The 27,175-nt window shown below is 37.2% G+C and overlaps 1 protein-coding gene across 4 annotated transcripts in view; it reads right to left on the bottom strand.

Moving 5' to 3' along the window:
- Positions 1-27,175, bottom strand: part of KCNQ1 (potassium voltage-gated channel subfamily Q member 1) — a 539,776-nt gene that overhangs the window by 143,613 nt on the left and 368,988 nt on the right. For all 4 annotated transcript variants that reach the window (XR_013635917.1, XR_013635918.1, XM_073347266.2 and 1 more), the window contains 4 exons: positions 15,973-16,048; positions 5,248-5,342; positions 4,533-4,579; positions 3,355-3,416 (listed from right to left, as the gene is read on the bottom strand). Coding sequence is in view for 2 of the 4 variants with exons in the window: in XM_073347266.2 (XP_073203367.1) it covers positions 3,355-3,416; positions 4,533-4,579; positions 5,248-5,342; positions 15,973-16,048 (280 nt within the window). In the remaining 2 variants the exon portion in view is untranslated. The remainder of the gene's footprint in view (positions 1-3,354; positions 3,417-4,532; positions 4,580-5,247; positions 5,343-15,972; positions 16,049-27,175) is intronic.

Below are 27,175 nucleotides of genomic sequence, written 5' to 3'. Positions count from 1 at the left end.
AAAATTTTCTCTTTCACATACCATTGTTTGTGAAGTGGCCTCTGCTAGCCATGATACATGGAGCTCTAGAACAGATTTGCTTCTCTCACTATTACAAACAAGTGTAAATGCTTTGCCAACAGTGATGGAAAGGCCTAGAAAGATCCAATAATAAAGGAAGTGGTTCACGAGGTGAGGAGAAGCTTTGAAAAAAGCAAGCTACCTGGAGTGAAATCCTGGTCCTGCTGAAGTCTATGGGAATTTTGCCATTGATTTCAATGGGGCAATGATTTCACCCCAATCCTTTGGCTATTGTTATGCCGTGTGCAAGTAGTAACTTTGAATAACTGTTCTGCTGGCAGACTGATAAATGGATGCATCTGAAATGCCTTGGTCCCTTCCTGCTGGTGCAAAGGAGCTGGAAACTAGCCACTGAGAATTTGCTTGGCATGGAGAATCCTCATTTGGGGTAGAGCCAACTTATATGCCACTCCCTGTTTGTGGCCAGACTAGGAGTGTGTGAGCAAGCTATATTGGAGGGGATATATGCCCAGTTTATATGCCCAGCTGGAGGACAGCCTATAGGACCATTGGAACAACCTGAGAATCAGAGAACCGTAACAAGCTTCGCGACAGCCCTACACCAGCCATTGCCTCCACTGTGCTCGGGTGCAGCAGAGCATCTGGGTCTGAATCTCTTTATAAAAGCATTTTAGTTACCTATGAAACCAGATGTATTAGATGGAGTATTTATCCGCCCTACGTAGGAAGTATCACATTTCCCGTCATACTGTTTAAATATGAATATATAGTACAATAGTAAATGAAACAATGAATTCACACTACTGGGGCTCTTTTGGGTAATGTTGATCGCCAGTTTGGCTCCTGAACTTCTGAGGTCTGAGTATCACTGTTTAAATAATTAATTACTATTTGTCCATCCTTACAAATCAGTACACCTTGAATTTATGACTGTTATATCAAGTCATAGAAGTATAAAAATACTGCCTATTTAATTTTGGCATATCTGGGTTAAATTTTAGCCTTGTTTTTAAGTATCAGATGCTAGTTTCTTTGTAGTTTATTAGGTCATCTGTGGTTTCAGAGATGCACGTTATCTAATCAATACAGCTAGTCCTATGTACAAAAACTTTATCTGAAAGTAGCTGTGAGACAAAAAAAATAAGGAAATTTCATTTGGACAGTACAAATATTCTGTTGAATACAGCAGTATCTATGTCAATACCTTGACTATGGTGAAATCAATTTTTTAACTGCAGCTGCAGAAGGTCTAAAGTTACTTTGTTACTCTAGTCTTTGAGATTGTCTTCTGCCTTTCTCTTAAGCAAATGCTAAATAACATGCTGAAGACAGATTTCAAAACAAAATGGAATCCTTACAGAATACTGACTAAAAAAATAAAGATCCAGGGTAAAATTTTCTAAAGCATCTAAGGAGCCTACGTCACTTTTGAAAATGGGACAAAGGTTCCGAAGTCCTACTGACTTTCAGTGAAACAGAACAAAGGCACAAGTGGTAACTTTAATTTTCAACAAGAGTTAGGCACCTGCCATTTGTGCCTTTGATAATCTCCCCTTATGTGCTTAAGTCACTTTTGAAAATGGCAATTAGTCTTCTACGTCATTTAGGTGCTTTTGAAAATTTTATTCTAAGTGTAACATGAGACAAATATATTTCGGTTTTTATTGGTTAATAACAGTGCAAGTTAGTAACTTAATTAGTTAATTACAAAGTAAAACCATCCAGATTGGTTAACTTAGATTGGTTAATAATTAAATCACACAGTATTTTAATATCATGCGCTGCAAAGAGCTGCCGGGGACATTTTTAAGAGTCACTTGTGGCTTGCGAGCCTCAGTCTGAGTATCACTGATTTAGAAAGTGGATTTCTGTTCCCTGAACCAGCTACAACTCAAAATCTTTTTATTGTACATTTCCAAACACCACCACACAGAATCTACTTTATCTTTTGGTCAAAAGCTAGTTGCCAAGGTGAGAAATGTTCAACGTTTGTCATGTTCAACATTTTTAATCCACCTCAAGGATACAACATAAGTAGCATGCCAGCTTTTTGAGAAATGAGCTCCATTTGCATGTATAATTTCCAAGTACAGATCCTTGAATAAGCACTGCACAGCACATAAATGTGCAAAACCTGTTTGGGTGCCTATGCAACCTTACACTCCCTTATCATTGCTTAGTACACACCTTGTCATGCATCGTCTCCGAATCCGACCCCTAACTCTTCAATCCACATATTTTCTTTAAAACACCATATACTAACACTATGCAGAAGTAAATCTCTGAGCACGATCATTTACATTTATGTCGTGCATGATGGAGAACCATGTGAGAAACAAACAAGTCATTGGTGAATCTCCACAGATTAGGTGTTGCCTAAGCAACCCGAAAGTTTGGATGCCTTGACCAAACCACTTTGGTCTGCAAAAGTGGACTGGAAATTAAAGCAAAACCAAGTTCTCTCATGAGATAATTAGTCTATCTTGTTTCCAATTGTGCTAGAAGTACCGTGAGAGCTTCTTTGCTCAAGATACTTCACAAATTGTACTTCTAGTCTTAACCAAACCAGAAAACTGAACAAGTGAGTGAAAATGATCATAAAATTAAAAGAACCCTTGCAAAACCTCAAACAGATTTATTATGAGAGACGGGTGAAGGCTCCAATCAGTGATTCTCTTAACTCTGTGTCTATCCTTAAAACAAACATAGGCAATTCTATATTTCTGAATTTGACATAAATCTCTATCTTTCTGTCTAGCTCATCAAGCGCAGCTAGCATTGAAATAAAGGGCTGCAGCAAAGCACTTAACTGTTAATTTGTGATTATAGAACAGCTTTTTCTCCCCTGGCTTCACATCTCTTGAAAGGAAAAACTCCATTTGTCATAAAGAATGAAAACCAGGACAGAACAACATTTGCTCCCACTCTCTCTAAGGAATAGTAGGTGGAGTTATATAAACAACAGAGCAATGATCAAAGAGAAATCTTGGGACTGTAATATACCAGAGTATTAAAGGAACAGAGCCTTTTATCTATCATGAAGGAAGGAAGGAAGTAGAGCATTGAGATGTGTAATACATACCATTAAAAATCAAAAACCAAGTGAGTAACAAAAGAGACTGAGATCAATTAAAAAGCCTGATTTCTTCATCTGTGCTGTTAAAACAATCATGAAGAAAATGCAACTTTCAGTGTTAAAATTATTTTCCATCACTTGGAAAAGCCAGCATGTTACTCCAATTTAAGCCATACGTTTTTCCTGAATACTATGAAACACAGCACTGTTCAGTAATGGACCATCTCCATCCACTACCACTACTAACTCAGGCCTACCTTGTCTTCCACTCTGTTCAGCCTTGCACCAATCGTGTTAGTCCCTCGGTCTTTGCTTTTTTCTGTGGAGCAAGGCATATTTTTCAAATGAATACACAGTGTTATAACAATATAGCATTAAGCCACAACACAAGGTGTCTAACTAGCTCACCAGTGCAGACTAATTGAGCACCTTTGCTAGAATGATAGTTTTATTTCATAAAAGTAGCTTTTGTTTCTTTTATAGCATTAGTCCAAGCCAAGGTTTTTAATAGCTGTTTAGTCTAGAGCGCTTTCAACCTTAATTTTATGCTTTTAACCAAGAGAATTAAACTGTTCCTAATTTAGTGTATGTTTCTAATTACAGTTGAAAAAACAACCTGGCACAATGTAAAGCTCTACAGCCATGTTGATAATGTTCATGGAGGATGTTTTATCTGCATTTTTTCTAGACATTTAAAACTGGAAATGACATTAACAAATAGCTCTCAGCAGCCAAGCAGATGATATCTATGTATGTGAACCACATCTCAAAACAAAGAAATACTATTAATACTTTGCACTTCTATTATGATTTCCAGTCAAAGCTCTATATGACGATGGTCGATTTTAGCTTCATAACACCCCTCTGAAAATAATCTCCAATTTAAGGCTGAAGTAATTGAGGCAGACAGAGATTAAAAACCAACATTTTCAAAAACTGGATGCCTAATATTAGGTGCCTAAATAAAAATCACCAAGTTTTCAGAGGTGCTAGTGGCTAAATATGAATTCAGGTGCCTAACTTCAGGCTGGAACTGGCTGGCAATTTCTGAAACTTTGACAAGTAATGAAAAGTATTTTTCATCGATATTTTCACAAAAATATGTTCTAATCAGCTTTATTCCAGGCATCTCTCTCACATTTTGAGGTTTAATTGTAGCCTGTTATTTAGTGTAGTATAATGATTAAAGCAGGGGGCGAGGAGTCAGGGCTCCTGATTTATGGTGCTGCCTTGGGCAAGTCCACTAAACCTTTCTATGGTTCAGCTCCCACATGTGTAAAATAAAGAAAAATATATCACACATCACCATAGTACCTGAGCACCTTACACATTCTTGTGGTTCTTAGTCATATATTTATGCAGCAGACATTTTTTAATTCAAGCATGTCACTGATAGTCTACATATAATTACAGGAATTAAAATGTATTATCTTACCTGAGACAGAAATAAAAAGAGATGGCTTCCCTATAGATTGGTCCAACCTGTAAACAGAAAAAAAATATATTTTTCGTAGCAGAAGATAACTCTTCCTCAGATTTAAACAGAATATTCACTTTCTTTGGTTGAAAAACCTCTTCTCCAAATAATAGGTTGCAATATTCAAGTAATTCTGTTTTGCAGTACAAATGAACAACTTCATTTGATCCAAAGTTGGCCTTGGAAGTTAGGAAAATATCAGCCCTCTATGAGTGTCTTAGTGCTTTAGTTATTTTATAGATTCTAGCAATGACCACTGCTTTTCATGATGATCAGTACTGTCTCATAGTTTCCTGATGCTTGTTTTGTTGTATCCATCTGTAGTATCTTTTCTTAGATTATAAGATCCTTGGGGCAGGCACTGTCTTTTTATTCTGTGTTTGTATAGTGCCTAGCACAGTGGGGATACTGGTCTATAATTGGGCTCTGTAGCCACTACAGCAATACAAATAACTAGGTTCTGATCAATGGTTCTTAATGATTTAAGGTTTTTTTTTAATTCTCAAAATAGAAACCTTTACTGTGAATTATGTCAAACAATATTTCTCTAATTTTGCAGTCCGACTTGCCATTTACAATCCTTTAAATTGTTTCATCCCCACCCGACTGCCCTGCTTATTAGAATCCTCTTCACAGACATTTACCATTTAGGATAGTGAACTTTATGCCATACCTTCTTTGCAACTCTTTGATTCGTACCATCAAGTTGAGATGACCCTGAGAATACTGTTCAATAACATCTCGTACATCATAAGGTTTTCTGGCTTGCTGCAAAATAAAACCAAAAAATGAAGAGCCTGACAAATACCACAGCAAAGACATGCCAGTGATTTGCCTCAATAACAGATTTTTCAGACAACTCACACAGATGATTTTCTACCCTATTACATGCATGAGAGAATATTGAGATTTTCCAGGGTTTTTTTTTTTTTTTTTTTTTACCATGCCCAGGACCTTACACATTTATTGAAATGTGTTCATGAAAGTCTCTGTTTCTCTCTCGTGCCTTCCCTCTCCATACTGTAGGGATATGTACTTTTGGACAGGTTATTGAGGAATTGAGAGGTCAAAGAAGAGAGTTTGCATTTTGCTCTGAGGTTTGTGGTTATCTTGGGCTCTTCTGGAAGTTAGCTTCATGGTCACAGGCCAGTTGCCATAAACTCTCTCTCTCTCTCGCGCACACACAGATTTCACTCTTCTGAGCCAGTAACCAGAAGACCAGCAATTTCACGTCAGCCCATGCTAAAAGTACGGAGCCACTGGTGTCACTGAGGCCAGTCCCTTGACATGTGACAAGTAACCTTAACATCAGCCCAGTGTGTTAATGTTGCTGTACTAGTGACCTTACGGAGCGCTGTGCCTTGACATCAGCCCAGCAAGCAACATGTGTCGAACTAGAGACCTCCCTGAAATCTGGGCCTTCGCATCAACCCAGTATTCTAGATTAGCTGTTACATAAAAGCTCCTTTAGGCCTGTAAGCAGACAAACACAGAAAACAAGATGTGCTGTGCAAGCAATTTTGACACAAGTCCAGTAATATATATTCACAGATTCCAAAACCAGATGGGACCACTGTGATCATCTTGCCTCTTCTCTGAACCCTCTCAAATTTATCAACAATCTTCTTGAATTGTTGACACCAAAATGGATACAGTATTTCAGCACCCATCACACCAGTTCCAAATACAGAGGTGAAATAACCTCTCTACCCCTACTCAAGATTCCCCTGTTTATACAGCCAAGAATTGCACTAGCCCTTTTGGCCACAACGTCGCACTGGGAGCTCGTGTTCAGCTGATTATCCACCACAATCCCTAAATCTTTTTCAGAGTCACTGCTTCCCAGGATAGAGTCCTCCAGTGTGTAAGTATGGCTGACATTCTTTGTTCCTAGATGTACACATTTATATTTAGCTGTCTTAAAACACATCGTTTGCTTGTGACTTGTTTACCAAGTGATCAAGATCGCTCTGTATCAGTGAAGTGCCCTGTTCATTATTTACCACTCCCCCAATTTGTGTGTCATCTGCAAACTTTATCAGTGATGATTTTATGTTTTCTTCCAGGTCATTGGCAAAAATGTTAAACGGGGTAGGCCCAAGAACCAATCTATGCAGGACCTTAATAGAAACATACCCACTTAATGGTGATTGCCCATTTATGATTACATGTTGAGACCTATCAGTTAGCCAACTTTAAAACCACTGAATGTCTGCCATGTTAATTTTATATCTTTTTAGTTTTTTAATCAAAATGTCATGCGGTACCAGAAGTCTAAATATTGTACATCAACACTATCATCTTTATCATGCAAACTTGTAATCTACCAAAAAAAAAAAAGATATCAAGTTAGTTTGACAGGATTTATTTTCCATAAACCCATTTTGATTGGCATTAATTATATTACCCTCCCTTGATATTTATTAATCGAGTCCTGTATCAGTCGCTCCATTATCTTGCCTAGAATCAATGTCAGACTGACAGGCCTATGATTACCTGAATCATCCTGTCTACCCTTTTTAAATATTGGCACAACATCAGGTTTCTTCCAGTCTTCTGGAACTTCCCAGTGTTCCAAGATTTAATGAAAATGAAATGGATGCTGTATCCACACATATGGAGGTGATACCCATGGAATACATTCATTTATTCTCCTGCTTTTGGGCACTTCATCTGCCTTCTAACCACTAATTCTTTCCCCCTGGGGTTTATTCCAAACCTCTGTTCCCCTTTACACCGCTGCCATTTGACTACCAATATCAAAAGCCTGCTAATTTAAATTTCTATTATTCTGCACAGTTGCGGTACTTTCAGTATGAAGAGATGGGCTCTCATGATTCAGCAATATTACCCCAAATTGTCATAAAGTCATTCTCCTTAAAAGTATTAGTAACGTGGCCTAGGCTTGTGTGAAATGTTTCTATTCCATATACGCATTAGGCAGTTCTTGTTTTCAGGCTTGTTTACCATGTATACATTTTCTGTTAGGCTGCATAACACAGCCCTTACTGTTTCTATAAAGCGAGAATCCAACAGGCTTACCCTTGGGAATCAGACCCAAGGCATGTGCATGGAACAGGGAAACAATGGTAGAGTTTATTCTTTTAAAAGTTGCAGTTTAAATAGCATCCATTTTCAAAGCTTCTGGTAAGATTTATTAGTAATGGTGAAGTTCAGCAACTCTTAAATAGTTCTCAAAAGTTCCAGTCTGCTGAGACACAATGAACAAATCCCCTGGTAAAAGAAACATCGTTGCACTAAAGAGTTACTACAGTGATGAATGCTGGAGGAATGCCTATAAATAAATAATGCAATAAAATACAATAAACCCTCACAGATATGTTTCTTACTCCAATTCAGTGTTTCCCAAACTTTTGAAAGCTGATCCTCTTTCAGAAAAATGAAATCAGTTGTGCTCTCCCTGCCAACACACACACACTTTCCATGTGCTGTTAAAGCCGACACCTCTTAATGTACGAGACTGCCACACGCTTCCAGTTAATTCTCCATACACTCCCTTCTGATAAAATAGTGGCATAGATCTTCCTCGCCTTTCTTATGTGCTTTGATCAGCAAGGAAATATTTTACAATGTTACTTTTAAAGTATCATTGCTAGCATCTGAGTAAGCACCCATTCAAATGAATGGGACAATACACACTTTAGAGCTATTGTTTCAGGCTCTCTGCAAACTCAGGCTGACATCTCTGCTTTGGTTATGTTCATTTCACATTCTGAAAGCTTTCCTCACACCCTAACATCAAATACTTCAGTTTTAAACCACAGGAAAGCTTAAGACAATTTGCAGGCCCCCAGCTAGTACTTTGGGTCCTCTTAGAAGAGTACAAAGCACATTTGGGGACACACTACCCTAATTACTACCCACCTGTTTTGGAGAAAATTGACTCAGCTTGTTCTCAGCCATCAAATAAGAACATAGTATTTTAATACAATGGCACGCCCAATATGTACAGCCTTCTTGAGGACCATCATAACAGCCTTCTTAAAGAAGAAATACACTCAAACAGCTGAAGTTTTTAAGAGCTGATGTTGGAAATAGAATGACCTTTTCTGGAGAGAGAACTGATTTCCAGACTTCTCAAGTGTCTCTCAGGTGCAGGTTTCGCTACAGAGCAGTTCTTAGCTTTTCTCTGCTGCAATTCACCCCTATGCAGGGGGACAGCACAACCTATGCACTGATTCAGTTCCACTTAAGCTCTAGTTGGAGAGTTTAAGTGAGACTTAAGTGCTGTATAGGGCTTGGGCTGGACTGCTAGTCAGGGGCAGAAGTTCACGCTTAAGTGCTTTTAGCTGTCTTCAAAGTCAGACACCTTCAGCAAACTCGTTTCCCATACCATCCTGAATGTTTTCTCTCTTAGTCCATAAACTAATCAAATTACTACAGTTCAGATCTCTCTCTTAACATATTTACTTTTTTCAGTTCAATCACATCATTAAGGGAATTGTAGTTCAGTCCATCAGATACCCCCAAAGCAAATCACAAACTCATGTAGCTTTGGGTCACTTCAGAATTGTGGAAGTAGCAGGGATGAGTATATTGACATCTACATATGAGCATGGACAGAGGGATGGAAAAAATCACAGCAAACCTGGCTCTTTAAAAAAAATCCTTTAGTTAGGATACATCTATATTGCAATAAAAGACCCCCCAGCATGGCCGTGACTGGCCAAGTCAGCTGACTTGGGCTGCAGGACTAAAATTTGCAGTGTACATGTTTGGACTCAGGCTGGAGCGGGGTGGTCTCAGAGCATGGACTCTAGTCTGAGCTTGAGCATCTACATGGTAATTTTCAGCCCAGCAGGCCAAGCCCTGCAAGCCCAAGGTCAATTGACCTGGACTCAGACTTGTTGCCAAGGCTTTTTATTGCAATGTAGACGTACCCAGATTCCACAAAGAAAGGGGCAAGTTCCTCAGCTGGTATAAATTCGTGTACCACCAATTTGCACTAGCCAATAATCTTGCCCATGGACTGATATTTTGAACACAATACTATCAAAAAATGTGAATACACGACTATGACCTTACACAATAGAGTCTTGTAAAATAAGGCTGAAAACTCTAAACTCAGAACTGCTTAGCTACAAGACAAGTCTAATTTAACAGAAATGAAAACAATAGGCCCGGTCTTGGGTTCCTTGCACTCACAGGGATGGGATGTGGAGGCCTGAAAACAAAATGAGTAGGTATGTTATAGCCTGCTTTTTAAGTTACCCTGCTGCTTCTCTCAGCTAAGGAATAGTAAAGTTGGAGGCTTGGAGAGCTTAGATTGTGTGCATAAAGTTAAGTTGCATTTCTAGGAATAAGAAAAGGAGGACTTGTGGCACCTTAGAGACTAACAAATTTATTTGAGCATAAACTTTCGTGAGCTACAGCTTACTTCATCGGATGCATTCAGTGGAAATGCATCCACTAAATGGGTTAGTTTTTCCACTGAATGCATCCGATGAAGTGAGCTGTAGCTCACAAAAGCTTATGCTCAAATAAATTTGTTAGTCTCTAAGGTGCCACAAGTCCTCCTGTTCTTTTTGCGAATACAGACTAATACAGCTGCTACTCTGAAACCTGTCATGTCTAGGAATGTGTATTTAACAGTCAGAGCTGATTATCTTGAGCTTACTTTATCTAATTAGGATGGGCATGTGAAAAATTTACACACTAAATGATCTTTCAGGAGGAAATACTTATCATGATTATAACTTAGTATTCGGAAGGTTTGTTAGCTTGGTTGAGAAAAGAGAATTTGCAAGTTGGAACAGAAAAACCAGGCCCTACAGTATTGGAAAAGCAAATATATAAGCCAGTTCCAATAGCTTTCAATGACATTGCCTGTTTCATCCCTTTGCTAATTAGGACCATTACTGATGATGATAATAATCTAAATGGGTTAGTGTGACAGAATACACCCTGTATTCACACCCAACACAGTACTGTAATAATCTTTGTACAAAGTATGCTTTGTAAGGTATCATCTAAAAACTCATAATATGCTGGTCAGCGCTGTCCTGGTAAAATGTGTGGCAACACTGTGAAGTTATAAGATTTCCCTGTATGATATTATTAACACATGTTCCACAGCCCTGTCCGAACAGAAGTTGGCAAACAGGTCTGTCCTAAACAAAGGGATGTGTGCTCTGCTTAATTTGCATTTGAGCAGTAAACAGAGTCATCCAGAAGGAAAGGAAGACAAAGGAAGTTTAAACAGGTGAAAAAAACCAACAGGAAATATCCTTCCACATAAACACTCTGCATCCTGGGTCTCAGCTGGAAATGTTTTTCAAGAGGGGGACTGAAGCTATAAAAAAAGAGGGAAAAAACCCCCAAGGTACCTCCCTGCCTATCACATTCACTGCACCTGAAGAGACAAAGAAAGCAGGCACTGGACTCTTGGGGAAGGGTCCTGACCTGAGAGTTTGATCAGTAATCTACTGGAGCATGTGGTGAGAAATTTTGCTTCAATCTAATAGGTTTGTTAAGTTAGGCATTAGTGAACATCTTTATTTTTCCTGTAACCATTTCTAACTTTTATGCCTCATTGCTTGTACTCACTTAAAATCTCTCTCTTTGAAGTTAATAAACTTGTTTTCCTGTTTTATCTAATCAGATGTGTTCAAGTTGAAGTGTCTGGATAACTGCATTTGGGGTAACAAGTTGTGTGCATATAATTCCCTTAAAGGAGTAACAGACTGAATGTATTTGTACTGCCCAGGAGAGGGTTTGACAGTACAGGACATACATTTCTGGGGGAAAATCTAAGAGTGGAAATGTATTGGGGTCACCCTGTGGTCATTTTTGAGGTTGGTAAGAGCCAAGTTGTGGCTAGCCGGCTGCAGCACACACACAAACATAGCTGGGAGTAATTTACATGCCGGAGGCTGTTTGTGAGCAGCAAGGTACTGCAAAGGGTGCCCCAGGTTACAGGGCAGGGGTGACAGAGCTACTCACTAGTCTGGATTGTACCCTGGAATGCCACAGTCAGGAAGGATTTTTGCATCAAATTCAAGAACAGAGTTTTCAGAAGGCACAAGAGTGAATGACAAACATTCAAAATGGGCAAATATTGTTGTTCCTTATTAGCTGAATGTGCAGCAGCTGTATGCACCCAGCAGTTCTCCAGGAGTCAGACTAGGGAAAGGGAGAGGGAAGCGAATGCAAAGGACATTTCTGGGAAATACAACCAAACCGTACAAATGTGTGCAACATCCTTTGAAGTACAAGTTGCTTTGAACTATTTTGTTTTCTAGAGACCTCTGCAGTGATTATAGAAGATTACACACACAATTCCTGATTGATAGCAAGGTAACTGAATTACATATAAAATACAGTCCAGTAAGTAGTAAGACTTTGAATTATAAGGCTATAAATACATCAAGCGCTTCTGGTGACATCACTATAAACCACAACAGAGACACTAGTTCCTCATGTCATCACTGCGACCCCAAGCTGTATTTTTAGCTTTGTACACCATGTACAGCAGATTTTTAATTTTAGATACTACAGTGCATGAATGAAAGATATTTTTGCAGACAACTAATGTAGTCAACAGAAAATTTACTTGGAATGAAATATATATATATATATATATATATATTAAATTAGATTGAGGACTCAGGGATCATGTCCTGCTCTCCTGTAGGTTTGTGTGCATGAGATTTGTACCAGTGCACATAAATTTGAGTCCAAGAGTTTAAAAGCATTCACAATTGTAAGAGAATGTAAAAATGTTATTATGCTAGTGAATTAATTAAACAGGACATTCAAGAATGGTACTCTGCTTTGAAAGTAAATTATAGGGTGGATAAACTAGGCTGTACTAGAAGTGATTTATTCCTGATGCATGAAATTCACTCTTGTGCAGAGGGGTAAAGTAAGACTTAAGGCACCACCCACGATCCTTTTAATCTCTCAAAATACCATTGTCTACTAGATTCTATAGAACCTTTCCTCAACAGCGATGTATTCACCCCTTGCAAACAATACAGCACCTAAGCAGTGCACAGGACTTGCGCTGGTTCTCTGCTAAGGGGGTGAAAAAATTTCTACACAATTTTAAACAATCCTACAGACTTTATTAGTGAATAATATCCTTGTTATAGAGAGTTCTACAGAATGGTTTAAAAACGTCCATGGAAAGAGTATTACTCTCTGTGGTGGTGCCTAATGATGCCATTATGTTTAAAGGGTTGTGTTATAAAATGGCCTCAGAATTGTGCATACGTTTCTGCTTTACTCAAAAAGGAAGGGGTCCTTTAGCATAATATTTCACACTGTTACTTTTCATGCCATTAGAAATATCTGTGTGGACTCCATTAGGTTTCTCATTATAACTTTTTAACAAGAAGTCTTTGAAACTGGGCTCTGGTTGACATTTGTCTTTGGCAGTCCAACCATCTATTGTTGACTGATACTTTTTTTCAAAAACAACATGTAGCTAGACAGAATTTGATAAACAGGTGTATCCTGAATACATCTGGTGCAGTTAAAGAACCTTGCTGCATTGAGACCTATTTGGATAAATTTGGGACATTCTTTATTATTCCAACATCATATTTATGGATGCACCCTTAAAAAAATAAATATTTAGGCACTGATCTTGTAAGCACTTAACTTTAAGCACAAGTAGACCTATTGACCTGAGCTGATTTTTTTTTTATTTTCTAACATTTTTATTTTCAACAACAAAAAACATACATTTTCCACAGAAAGCAGACACTTTTGGCAGAAAAATTTCACAAAAACTGTTTCTATGACATTTTTTTGCCAACCCTAATTCTAAACATGCTTACCATGTTCGCCTTCAGGAGTGCCATCATTCAACATTGGATTAATTTAAACATTGGGTTGGACTGGCTAATAGAAACTGGAGAGTCAATAGCTGGTATATCTTTTAACTCTAAACATTTTATTCTCTTAGTGATCCACTTTGTGGGCATACAATAGAACAAAGTAGATTTGCAATATACTGTACATTCAAAGGAAGAATGTCTGATTTCTCCCAATTCGGTGGGAGGTTTTCAAAAGCACCTGGTAAATTTAGGAGCATAAATCCCACTGAAATTCAATGGTATTTGTGGTCTTTAAGTCACGTTGGCTTTTTTGAAAATTTTACCTTAAATACCTTAGAACTTTTTTGAAAATCGACTCCTAACTTTGTAATCCGAGATTATTGGGAAGTTTTGGATAACTGCAAATAGAACTTTATTGGAAGATTCTGCAACATATCATTAGCATATAGAATGGCTTTGTGGTATATTTCATTTAGATGTAAACTTACAACTTTTGGTTCATTTTGAATGGCTAAGACTAATTGTTCATGAATAATTACAAATGCTGAGAAAGACAGAGAACATCCTTATGGGATTTAGATAGACAGCCTGGAACATGTTTTCTTGCAGATGGGAAAACATACAGCAGAACTGGGAGCCTATTTAGCAAATAGAGTACCAAGCACAAACAAGTTTTAAGTATGAAGGGAATAGTCCCATTCTATTCAGTCCAATGGTTTTTCAGCTTCTATCTATCAAGCGATCTGCCGCAAGGAACTTTAGTTTACTCACCAGGAGGATAATGTTGTACAAGGTATTCAGGCATTTTCAAAATCTATTTTTGACAAATTCCGGGTGGGAAGTAGATATAAGATGTGGAAGTATTGTTTCTAAGTCTCTTAGTTAATACCATGACCAATCTTTGACACCAGTATGAACCCCCTTCAAATTTCAAGTCCCTGTCCCAAAACATGGAGGAACCAGATTTTCTCAACTAAATGGTTGTAAGAATTATTTTTAATATGGCAAAACACTGGATATTTCCTTAAACTTGTTCTCAGAAACAGCTACACCATTTAACTTGAAACTTTCCACAAAAATGTGACCTGTGGCAAAGACCCAGCATATAAAATTTCAGCTTGAACAGTTAAGGTTTAGTAATGTTATAAGCAACTGGAGACAGGGCCTTAAAGTGGGAAGTGTCAGGCAAGTCTAACTTATGAGCGGCACTACCAGCTACACCAATAATAAAAAATATTCCAGATGAGATTTTGTTTTCAAAATAATTAAACAGTATCTAAGTAGTAAAATATCTTTATAATGTTTATAAATTTCAGTGGTGAAATGAGGGCCCAGGTTTTGTGGTTGCAGGAAATAAATGTCTCATTTTATTTCTTATTAACAAATGGTGCTGCTAAGGATTGCTAATAATTGTTGACCAACTACTTTTCACTTTTGGTAGTCTCCATCCCCTTTAAATATTTAAAGGGAAGGAATAACAAACTCATTTTAGACGAAGTGGATTGAAGGTGGGAAATGTATTATGATTATTAATAATGGTGCCTAACTCACTTTTGAAAATGGGACTTAGGCTCCTAAGCCACTTAAGCACTTTTGAAAATTTTATGTATTATGCCTATTGTGCAAGAATTTTCAAATTTATTAATTGAATGTATTACCATATATTTATTAATTAGAATAGCAAGTACAATGAATGGAGCTAAGCTCATTTACAGCATTTCAGGCCCTGTATTTTTAAATATAAAACTAAATCATATAGGGGAAGATTTGCAAAAGGGTCAAAGGAATATAAAGGCACAAAGCCCACTGACTTCCATCAGTGAATTACGGATACAAGCTACACTGATATAAGCTATTCTAAATCAAACAGAGTGTTGATACAGGGGTTTCTATTGGATTAACTAAATTGGTTTAAAAAAAACCCATAGTTTTGACAGACAGGTGTAATTTTTTATGTTGACCAGGCCAAAGTTAATTGGCCATTGTTAAATGTGTCTGTATCCAAAATACCAGCAACTGAAATGAGACAGAAATGTCAATGTAGGCTATAGGAGTAGAGATTACTGATTATCTTATGAACTTCGAAGGGGGTTTCTTACCTCTCTAGGAGAGGTAAGAGAAACGAAGTAGAAACCTTCCAGTATGCTAACAAATTTCCATCCCTGTCCCTTATCAGGACTTCATTAACATTGAGTATGAGATAGAAAACAAGGTTAAAGTAGTATTTTAATCTCTAAGCCTACTGAGTCAGCATGACAGTAACATACAACTCAGAATTAATGAAGACATATGAGAATGTTTGCATTGCAAGAAGGAGATGAAGATAACAGCAGGTGAAAGGTCAAGTCCATTAGCAGAAAACAACATTTTAATTCAGGCTGCATTTCAGCAGCTTAGCCTATTCCCAGTGTGTCCACAGTGGACTAACCTGCTGCTAAACAACCACCCTATTCAAGGAGGGAGAGAATAGTGGCTGTGACTCACCATTACTGATATGAATTGTGCTAGTCTGTTTCTTATATTTATAAAAGAAACAATAAGCCAGGAGTATAAAAGGGCTTATTTAGAAAACTAGCCCTCTGTTCAAAACTTACCTGAAATTTTTTCTTTGCCACAAAGTACTGCATCCGTCGTATCACCTTAATGGCAGCACGGTGGTGTTCTCGCAGCCTGTAGGAAAAATGAGACGAGTGAGTTGGGTGAGAGAGATCATCTCCAGCCATATAATAAGGATAACAACCTTCAGTAAGTGCTTCAGTGACAAGTGGATGTTTATGCAAGAAGCGACAATTCCTTCTGTGAACACAACACACCATTATTGGGACCACACATACCTAAAAAAACCCAAAGCTTTTAAAATCTGAAATTTTATCTCTACGATTTATGCTAGGACGTAATGTATTGCACAATGTTAAGTGGTGACCATATGAATCTCTCCCTGTGTCAGGTGAGCCCCCTCCCATCTCTCCTGCTTTCTCTCAAAAGCCCCAGACATGAGTACTTAGAACATTAGTTCTCAGGTTTCTTTTTTATATACAAGCATCCCAGTATTGTAGCCTATAGTATAACTTTTCCTTTCCAGATCTTTTGCAAGTTTTCCTCCACTTGCACTAATTTGTTCTTTTAGGAAAACCATCGCTGTAAAATATCTTTGAGTGGTCAACTGCATGAATGGTACTATAGCAGTATATGAAACATTAACAATAAGTAACATACGGAAGATCAAAAAACAAAACAAGTCCCCTATAAACTACAAATAGAATTGAGAAATGCTAAGTACTTTATAATAACCAATTACCATAAAGCTTTTGCTTTTCACAACACATAGTGTTAAACATTATACTTTATTTAAAATAGATTATAAAAATGACAGGTTTTTCTTTATACTTTTAATTATATGTTAAAATATTTTAAATGTGATATATATTTTCTTAAAATTATAATCAGATAAAGCTGTGTTTATGATTTATTCAAATTATTTATTCTTAATGGTCATTCTTCAGCTATAACAAATGAAAAACACTTAGTGTTACATAGTCACACATTTGAGTGAATTTAATATACAAAGGTTCTTACCCACTATGAATACATAATTTAAAACGGGGCTACTTTGACTTTTATTCCAGTACTAGTCAATGCTTCTACTAACTACTAAAGGGCACAAGCAGTAGAGCAGCGCTGACCTTACTTAGATTTTCCAAATGTATTTTCTTTGTAACTTATTATCAGTAATGGTTGTTTACAAAGCCATATTTACACACATGAAGACTTCATTTGCTGCTAAATAGTGCATTCTGTTTGTATTGAGCTGACAGCCTTTGTACCCTCCCTGGGATGGGAATCTCTCACAACAAGGTCCTTTATATGTTTAGGTCTCTTGCAGAACACAGCTCCGCAGTATTGTCAACCCTACACATAATCTGATTTTTTTTCCTGAGTAGCCACACATTTCCTCCAGCAAACAGTTTTTCCACAGTGTAATTGGTGAAATTCCACCTTCTGGGCAGTTGGAGGGTTATAGACACCTGAAGCACAGGGTTGCATCCTGACCATCTTGGCTAATAGCTATTGATGGATCTATCCTCCAGGGAATTATCTAATTCTTTTTTGAACCCAGTTATATTTCTGGCCATCACAATATCCCATGGCAATGAGTTCCACAGGTTGACAATGCACTGTGTGAAGTACTTCCTTATGTTTGTTTTAAATATGCCGCCTATTAATTTCATTGGGAGACTTCTTGATCTTGTGTGAAGGGGTGAATAATACTTCCCTATTCACTTTCTCCACATCATTCATAGTTTTATAGACCTCTGTCATAGCCCCCCTACTCATCTCTTTTCTAAGCAGAACAGTCTCAGTCTTTTTGATCTAGCCTCATATGGAAGCTTTTTAATACCTAATCAATTTTGTTGCCTTACTCTGCACCTTTTCCAATTCATATATATGTTTTTGAGGGGGGGCAACCAGAACTGCACACTGTATTCAAGGTGTGGGTGCACCATGGATTTATACAGTGGCATTATGATATTTTCTGTCTTATTATTTACCACTTTCCTACTGGTTCCTAATATTCTGTTAGCTTTTTTGACTACAGTTGCAAATTGAACAAATGTTTTCAGGGAAACTATCCACAATGACTCCAAGATCTCTCTTGAGTGGTAACAGCTAATTTTGACCCCATCATTTTGTATGTATAATTGTGATTGTTTTCCAGTGTGCTTTATTTTGCACTTAACAACATTGAATTTCATTTGCCATTTTGTTCTCCAGTCACCCAGTTTAGTGAGATCCCTTTGTATCTCTTTGCCATCTGCTTTGGACTTAACTATTTTAAGTAATTTTGGATCATCTGCAAATTTTGCCACCTCACACTTCACCCCCTTTTCCAAACCATTTATGACTATTTTCAACAACACTGGTCCCAGTACAAATCCTTGGGAGGGCTCTGCTATTTACCTCTCTCTTCATTGTGAAAACTGACCATTTATTCCTACCTTTTGTTTCCTGTCTTTTAATCAGTTACTGATCCATGGGAGGACCTTCCCTCTTATCCCAGGCCTGCGTATTTTGCTTAAGAGTCTTTGGTGAGGGACCTTGTCAAAGGCTTTCTTAAAGTCCAAGTACACTATAATAAATTGATCACCATTGTCCACATTTGTTGACCCCATCAGAGAATTCTAATAGATAGGCGAAGCATGATTTCCCTTTACAAAAGTGGCGTTGATTCTTCCCCAACTTACTGTGTTTATTTAGGAGTCTGATAACTCTGTTCTTTACTATAGTTTCAACCAATTTGCCTGGTACCAAAGTTAGGCTTACTGGCCTGTAATTGCCAGGATTGTCTCTGGAAACTTTTTAAAAAAATAGGTGTTATATTAATTACCCTCAGGTCATCTGGTACAGAGGCAGAATTAAGCGACAGGTTACATAGCACAGTTAGTAGTTCTGCAATTTCATATTTGAGTTCCTTCAGAACTCTTGGGTGAACACCATCTGGTCCTGGTGATGTATTACTGTTCAATTTATCAGTTAAAATAGCTTTCCCCAGAAAAATGCTAGTTTTTAACCTGGTAAAAATTGCCTCTTGTTTTCATAACCCCTTCTCCATCCAACCACATAAGGTTTTCCAATGCATCTGTTTTTAATCACTCTTTGTTTAATGCTAATGTTTACTTCTATGAAAGGAAAACAGAAAATTGACACATTTCTTTTATTCTTCTATACCACAACCCCTTTAGAAACTCCCACATAACACTTGTTGTTTTGCTGACACTGAAAAAAAAAAAAAACCGTCGCTGCATACAAGGCTCTCCTACTTCCCAGAAATTATATGTTTTTGGAGGGAAAGAAAGTAATAAGATTTTAATTAGTAGCCAAGGTTATGATTCTTTGTTGTTTGATATCTTCTGCAAACTGGTAACAAATGCTTTAGTAAATGTAGAGTTTAAACATTAACTCGCAATATTTGATTGTATGACCATTTGTGACACACCTGTAGTCTCTAGGCAGACAGTGGATGTATTAACAAATCTATCATTTCAGGGACTTCGTCCTATGTGCATATTTGCCAACCAGCTGTACAGTACATTTTCATTCTCTAAGCAATATTTTCATGACTAGCTGCACACTCCTGAAAATCTGACCATTTTTAACTGGGAGCTCAGCACTCTTGAAAATCTAGCCCTTAAATTTCACAGGTTTGGACTTGCTTAGCTTTGGCAAAAGTTTTATAAATATTTCATTGGTAGGGTCAGGGGGAGGGAAAGCTGAGTTATTAAAAAAAAAACCACACACATTTTCCTTTCGTAAGTATATTTACATAAAACCATGCAGTAGACTCTATGATATACTGTTATGAACTTGATGGATATCTCTGAGATGACCTGCAAGTAAATATCTCAGTGCTCCTAATAATCAAGAGAAGTAGTCAACACATCATCTTCTTAAAATTAAGCTTAAACATTTTTATGCCTGTAAAATCTAGACCCACAGAGAATCACTGACTGTGGCTTCAGGTGACATCCCAGCATGCATTTTGCTGGACAGAAGCCATGCAAGGCTTTTTTTTCTTTCCCAGCAATGTTTCACAGTTATTTCACTCTCTGAACTCTCCCCCTTCTTTATTTAAGTGAATTTAATGTTGGTGAAAGACAACCCTAATAGCTCAAGTGTTCTTTCCACATGGAAAGCTTGCAATGAACCTCAGGCTTGTTGTCGCAATCATCTCAGGAGGTGGGAAGGATATCATAGTTCTAATGTCCATTTTGTTTTCGGCCATAATAAAATTGGGACTGTCCATTGGTATCAGTTGTGACAATTGTCTTGGATCTGAACCAAGAATTTATTTCACATAGCTGACTGAGCAACCATCAGCAAGCTAATGAAGTCACTGTCAATCTAGTTTGAAATGAATTGATTCCATGCTTTAGAGATGAAAGACTCTGTATCCGTCTAACAATCCCTTGAGCCACCTTTGTAAATATGTTCCTAATTTAAAAGGCTATAATAAAAAAAAAACAACCACACATGTTAGAAAAAAGCACAATAGTCTCAGTATTGTCCACCCAATGGGTCAAAAATTGAGTCCATCCCCCCAGAATAATTAGACTGGCTTAAAAATCATTAGATTAAAATAAATAAGTAAAATTATTGTTGGTTCCTTCTAACTTTCTGAGTCTTTAAGGGTGCACTTGCTTCATGTTTTCAAGCCTCTCTGCAACCATGAGGGCCAGAAACTTTTTTTTTAAATGAAAGCGGTGATTCTCATGCAGTGTCATGATTTCAGCAACTGGGGCTTTAAGGAAATTGCAAGAGTTTGCAACAAAAAGGAATGTCATTGACAATTACAAACAGATCTGTTTAACATAGTCCCTGATATTGCAAACTTTTATTCACATGCTTTACTTTACAGATGTGAATAATCCCATTGACTGTAGCTGACTAACTTGAACTTCAATGGAACTGCTCACCTCTGTAAAGTTAAGCATGTGCCTAAATGTTTGCAGGATTTGGGTTTTAGATTGCATGCCGCTTACACAGACAGACATTCTTCTCTCTCTGTGCTTTGTACATCTAGAGGCATGTTATCAGCGCTCAGTTAAAATTAAAAAAAAAAATCAGTGTTATCTGTCCCATGCCAGACACTAATGTTTTTTTTCATTATAAAAAGCACATAAAAACAAGGGACATTTAAAAACCAAAACAAATGAAAATGTCACCCATGTTTCAACAGAGCTGACAATTGTGTACAAGGTCCACATACACAGATTATGATAGTGGAAGTCAAGTGCATAACAATGACAGGCACACTTGGTATTCTTTAAAGGATTTATGCTTATCAGTGAAAACCATGTGTGCATTTTGCTGAGATAGATCAGAATCAGTTTACCCTTGACAAATAGTTGATGAACAATATGTTACACCACATTCAGTCATGTCAATTTGACTGTAATCCTTTAAATGTAATGGAAGCACAGCTGCATTCAATAATATATATTCTGACACTCACAAACACTGTGTACAGATCACATGAGATTTTCAGTGGGCTTTAATACATGGAATGGAGCTCTGGAACAACAAATATAACATCGGAATTGTTAATGTCATGGGAATTATGCTTCCGAATTGACTGGGGTATATATCCTTAGAGGGGCAGTTTTAATAATCTCTTGAGAGCTGACAGCAATACTAGGCCAGTAGGGCCAATGGAGTAACACAAATCAAGAGCATTTATATTCTGACATTTACAGACAAGGCTTTTGATTTGCACTCTAACATCAAGTAATAATACAAGGCTGTTGGAGGCACTCCTCATAATATCAGAGGCAGGGGCGAGAAAAGCCTAACGCTAAACTTTCAGTCAAGCATCCATATCACACATGAGACGTTTCAGAGTAGCAGCTGTGTTAGTCTGTATTCGCAAAAAGAACGGAGTACTTGTGGCACCTTCGACTAACAAATTTGTTTGAGCATAAGCTTTCGTGAGCTACAGCTCACTTCATCGGATGCATTCAGTGGAAAATACAGTGGGGAGATTTATATACACAGGGAACATGAAACAATGGGTGTTACCATACACACTGTAAGGAGAGTGATCACTTAGGATGAGCTAATACCAGCGGGGGGGTGGGGGGGGTTTGACAAGAACAGTTGACAAGAACGTCTGAGGAACAGTGGGAGGTGGAGGGGGGGAATAAACATGGGGAAATAGTTTTACTTTGTGTAATGACCCATCCACTCCCAGTCTCTATTCAAGCCTAAGTTAATTGTATCCACTTTGCAAATTAATTCCAATTCAGCAGTCTCTCGTTGGAGTCTGTTTTTGAAGTTTTTTTTGTTGAAGAATTGCAACTTTTAGGTCTCTAATCGAGTGACCAGAGAGATTGAAGTGTTCTCCGACTGGTTTTTGAATGTTATAATTCTTGACGTCTGATTTGTGTCCATTTATTCTTTTACATAGAGACTGTCCAGTTTGACCAATGTACATGGCAGAGGGGCATTGCTGGCACATGAGGGCATATATCACATTGGTGGATGTGCAGGTGAACGAGCCTCTGATAGTGTGGCTGATGTGATTAGGCCCTGTGATGGTGTCCCCTGAATAGATATGTGGGCACAGTTGGCAACGGGCTTTGTCAACATGAGATGAAATTCATACCATACAATCTCTGCTGTTGGGCTTTCTTAATTATTTCTTTCTTTTCCTCTTTTGCAACTAGTTTACTCAGCTATAATGGAAAGTTCCACTTGGAGGAACAATAAACTCTTCACCGGCCAATCTGAATTATGAATCTGAAATGATATCCTTACCCCTTTAGTAAAACATCAGAGCTGCAGTTCTTTAGATAATCCTACAGCATATGCTGATTCACTAGTGAGACATTTATAATGCTCAGCAAATACTGTGGTGGAGCCATTTGCTCTAAGAGAGATCAAACATGTCTTTGACCAAATGATCTTTTTTATAACATAGTTCCCTAGAATTTCAGTGCATTTACAAAGGTATGTCCCCATCCTGTAATCCTAAATTTACACAGACCAACAGGGAAGTTTATGGGATTCTGCACAGATGCAAGAGTCCACACCAGCAATTCAGATTGCACGTTTGGGGACTACGGTCCCAGTACAGCAAATGAGCCAGTGGAACTCCCCATAAGATGTTGCTTTGCAGGATCAAGGTCTAAAAAAGAATCTCCATGAAGATATATTTTTGAATGCAATCTCTAAATGGGTTTCTTAGATGCAGGAAGAAAGCAAGCTAAATGGTTTGCCTATTTTTGTACTCCAAGAAAAATTGCAACAATTTTTCTGGACAAAAGGAAAATTTCAAAAGGTTGTTAGTCCATAACAGAGTAGACAATTGAACAATTAGAGAATTATTCAATGCTATGGAATTGGCCACTGCATATGTGCAGTGTTCTACTAATTTAATAATATGCATCATAACTGAGATACAGAAAATTATCTACATAATTAATTTAAACAGCTACAATTCATTAGGTACCTGCTGTAATATGTTCTTAGAAATGGTGACTAAATATGTAGTAAACTGGTAAAATATATACAACTTTCAATGTTTCTCAAGAGATTTCTTTCCCTTTTTTGTTCCTATTTAAAATAGGTTGTCATACCCTACTCAGAAAAAAAGCCAGGAAATTCCAAATTTAAAGCTGTCACTCCATTCCGAGTGCACGTCAATGTGGTTTCCTTGTTTGTTTGTTTTTCATAATAACATGGGCTCAGAGATGGATTGGCAGCCTAAACTTTGAATTTCCTGCCTTTTGTTGATTTGTGTCACTGTCTTCATGACATACGTATTTGGAACACATTCTCTGAATTTGCATTTTGCTTGTCTGTTTGTTTTTTAAAAGTTGCATAATTCACTAAGAGGCAGCATTTATTATATTTAAAAATCTTCCTTAATTTCATATACATTCTTTAAGTAATTGCATTAAACACTGGCTCATATGCTTGTTTCAGGAAAATGCTTCACATACTGATTTAGTACTAATGTAAATATTATAGCAATGAGGCAAAGGAAAGGTGGTGCTAATTTCCTGTTGATACTGTTTGTATTTTTTGTTCACTTGCACAATATATTATCACCAGGACCATCATGTTTGCCACAGTCTGTCCAAGGTACACAGACACTGATATTATCTGAAGTTAAAGCTCAACATTATCTATTCTGAATGAGCTCTATGAGAACTCTGAAGCTTAGCAGGAGAGAGTCACAGATTTATGTCTTGTGCAAAATGCCCATTTTTCTATAAATCTGTCACTGAGTTGAAGTTGAGCTCAGTTTTCAAGCATGTTTAAATTCTCTGCAGTCTTCTTGGATTTTTGACCTTAGACAGAAATAAAGCACTAAGAACGAAGTCTGAAGTGGGTTGGCTTGAAGTTTTTGGCACTAATCTTTATTTAGACTTGAACTTTATCTTTAACACATCAGATTTTAATAATACACTTTGCAAGTGAACTGGCCATTTTCCACACAGGCACAGAAAATTGTTCCTTGTAACAAAATCTGGTGGAAGAGATTCCGAATACCAACATTAAGCCATTTCATTAGTGCATTAAATCTAATGAAATCTTTCATCATTTGTTCTCTAGAGGCTTTCAGTATAGAATTTGCTATAGGCCAAGGTTATTCTTGTCTTTTCACACCTTCTGTCATTCCTTGAGCATTATGCTTGAAGGAGCTGCTCATTATTGAGCAATGTTTTAAATGCGATGGGTTGAAATGGATTAAGTTGCATCTTCATACATTATATAACAGGAAATGCTTGACCACAGTACTAGAGACTGAAATCAGAGTAACTGGCTATTGAAAACAATGTGTCCTACCCGGCTTTCTTTTATTTATTATATTATTATTATTAGTGGTTGGAACTTGGCAATCATTATTTACTTCAGATATTTAAGAAAGTAGACTTTTGTAAGAAACTTTATGATTTACTGAGAGTGCTCAGGAAAAGAACCTCACCCATAAATGATTCATTAAAACATCTTGAAGATGTATTACTGAAAGCTGTCCCTAAGTGTTGGAAAAGTACAGTGACACTGTCTGGACAATATGGGTCCAAAATTTAGAGTCAGTGAAAATAGCTTGACCAAAGCTTAACATTAAATGAAATGTTTCTATAGCCTTTTCGAACATATAGAAAATGCTTATTTTTAAAGGAACAATTTTCCCTCTAGTGTTTGCAACCCAAACATTCCAGTCTCCTGCTAATATGTGATTAGAAACTGACTGCAAACACAAATGAAATTGATTAGTTTATTTTTTCAATGACCACACTGGGTTAAATGCACTGTTTATTTTTTGCATAAGTGGTGACAAGATTTTTAAAATTCTTTCAGTTTTAATAATCAACTGTTATTAGTAATTAGATCCGGGCAAGTAATTTTGTCATGAATAAAGTATTTATTTAACTTAGCCTTTTTCTCTTTGCAAATTGCCCATGAACAACTTATGATTTTCTTAAATGTATTCATTATTCCAAATACTGAATCATTCCGTTCACCATTAAATAATTTCTGTGATGAATTCCTGGTTTGTAGCTTGCACATGAGTTGTTTGTTGCACATACCTAATGTTAGAAATATGACCAGATGTATAGATTGCATAACATTATTTCTGTTCCCTGATTATGGGAAGGTAATGGTTTAGGCTTTCCACATGAATACTACAGATTACAAATTCAAAAATCAAGCTCTCCGAGAATACTCTGCCATATTCATTTGAAACTCAATCTTTTGGTTATCATTTCCACCAATAAATTATTTGGCTATAATATTCACTGAATGTGAACATAGCCAAAGGATATTAGATAAAATTTGAATTAATATTTGTGGGATTTTTCCCAGATTTCTCACAGTTCCATTAGTAACAGATAAGGAAATCTGTTTTTTTAAATATATGAATTTTAAACCCAACCATGTCCCTTCAATGTACTCCTACTTCTGTTTGACACCAACCTTCACTTCTGCTCCCTTAAAAACCAAACCAAACCTAACATGGATTTAAATTAGAAATCACCTATGTAATTTATCAATCTCCATCCCCCTTTACTTTAGATACAAAATCGTTAGCTTGATTTGTGGTTTCTTTGCAGATGTGGGGACAAAGCAGCACCACATACATGAAATGTACAGTATAATGTCTTTTGAAACCTAATAAAGAAATGTGTTTGGTTAGTAGTAAAAACAGATTACTTGCTAATAAAAAGCATTTTCAGAAGAGAACAAAAATGTGTAGAGCATCTTTCACACTGAAGGTCATAAAATGATTTATATGGTATTAATGATAGTTGGTGACTGTGACAGTGATTCAGGAGAACATAACTATTTAGAACAGAATTTAAGATTTACTTAACTCAATGCCACTTAAGCATATGCCTGGCTGCTGTCTAGAACAGGGATGTTAAAGCACGTGCTGAAGTGCTTTTCTGAATCTATGCCTAGACATGATTTTGCTGGGGATCGGTCCTGCTTTAAGCAGGGGGTTGGACTAGATGACCTCCTGAGGTCTCTTCCAACCCTAATCTTCTCTGATTCTATGCAAATGTAACAGCCAGTATGAGCTCAGCAATAGGTAACATGAAGCACGAAAGGTATTTGTAAGGGAATGCTGGCCAGGACACTGGGGACCTCGGTTTAATGTCTCAAGACTGAAGCATAATCTCTCTTTACAATGCAGCATCTCATTTATACTGCAGAACACTGACAGAATTGGGTAAAGAACTCAAGTCCTGGTCATTTTACAGTTGGATCTTCCAAAAACAAAGTTCTGAGAAATATTTTCATGGAACTGAGAGGTTGGGCAACGGCTCACACAGGATAAACCCACCTGATGACTGTTCTCAACTATAGTGTTCTGTGGGTGTCTTCTGCCTCTTCCCAAGTCCTTGTGGATCCCACTCAGCTGTCCCTCTATTATTACAGCACACCTTCAAAGTCCTGTATTACAATCACCATCTCCTAGCTAAAAGAGAATAGAACAGGAATCCTATCAAAGCTCACTGTTACAGTTCTTTAACTGCTCAGTGGGGGATACATTTATAAAGAATGCAAAATATTTTAAAACCAACTAGAAAGCACAAGCTCTGTTGTATTTTACTGAAGATTCTTCATATCATATGGGGCTTTAAACAGATTAAAAATAGGCTGCATTTTAAAATTAGCCTTAATTTATCTGCTCTGCCTTCATTAGTTCTTGTATATTTAAGGAAGGATAGCTGACTATTTTAAGCGCTGATGAGGTGCAAACACCATAGTTAAGGTCATATACAG

This window comes from Lepidochelys kempii, chromosome 6 (genome assembly GCF_965140285.1).
Source record: "Lepidochelys kempii isolate rLepKem1 chromosome 6, rLepKem1.hap1, whole genome shotgun sequence".
NCBI classification, from domain to species: Eukaryota; Metazoa; Chordata; order Testudines; family Cheloniidae; genus Lepidochelys; species Lepidochelys kempii.
This window is presented reverse-complemented; position numbering and strand designations above follow the sequence as displayed.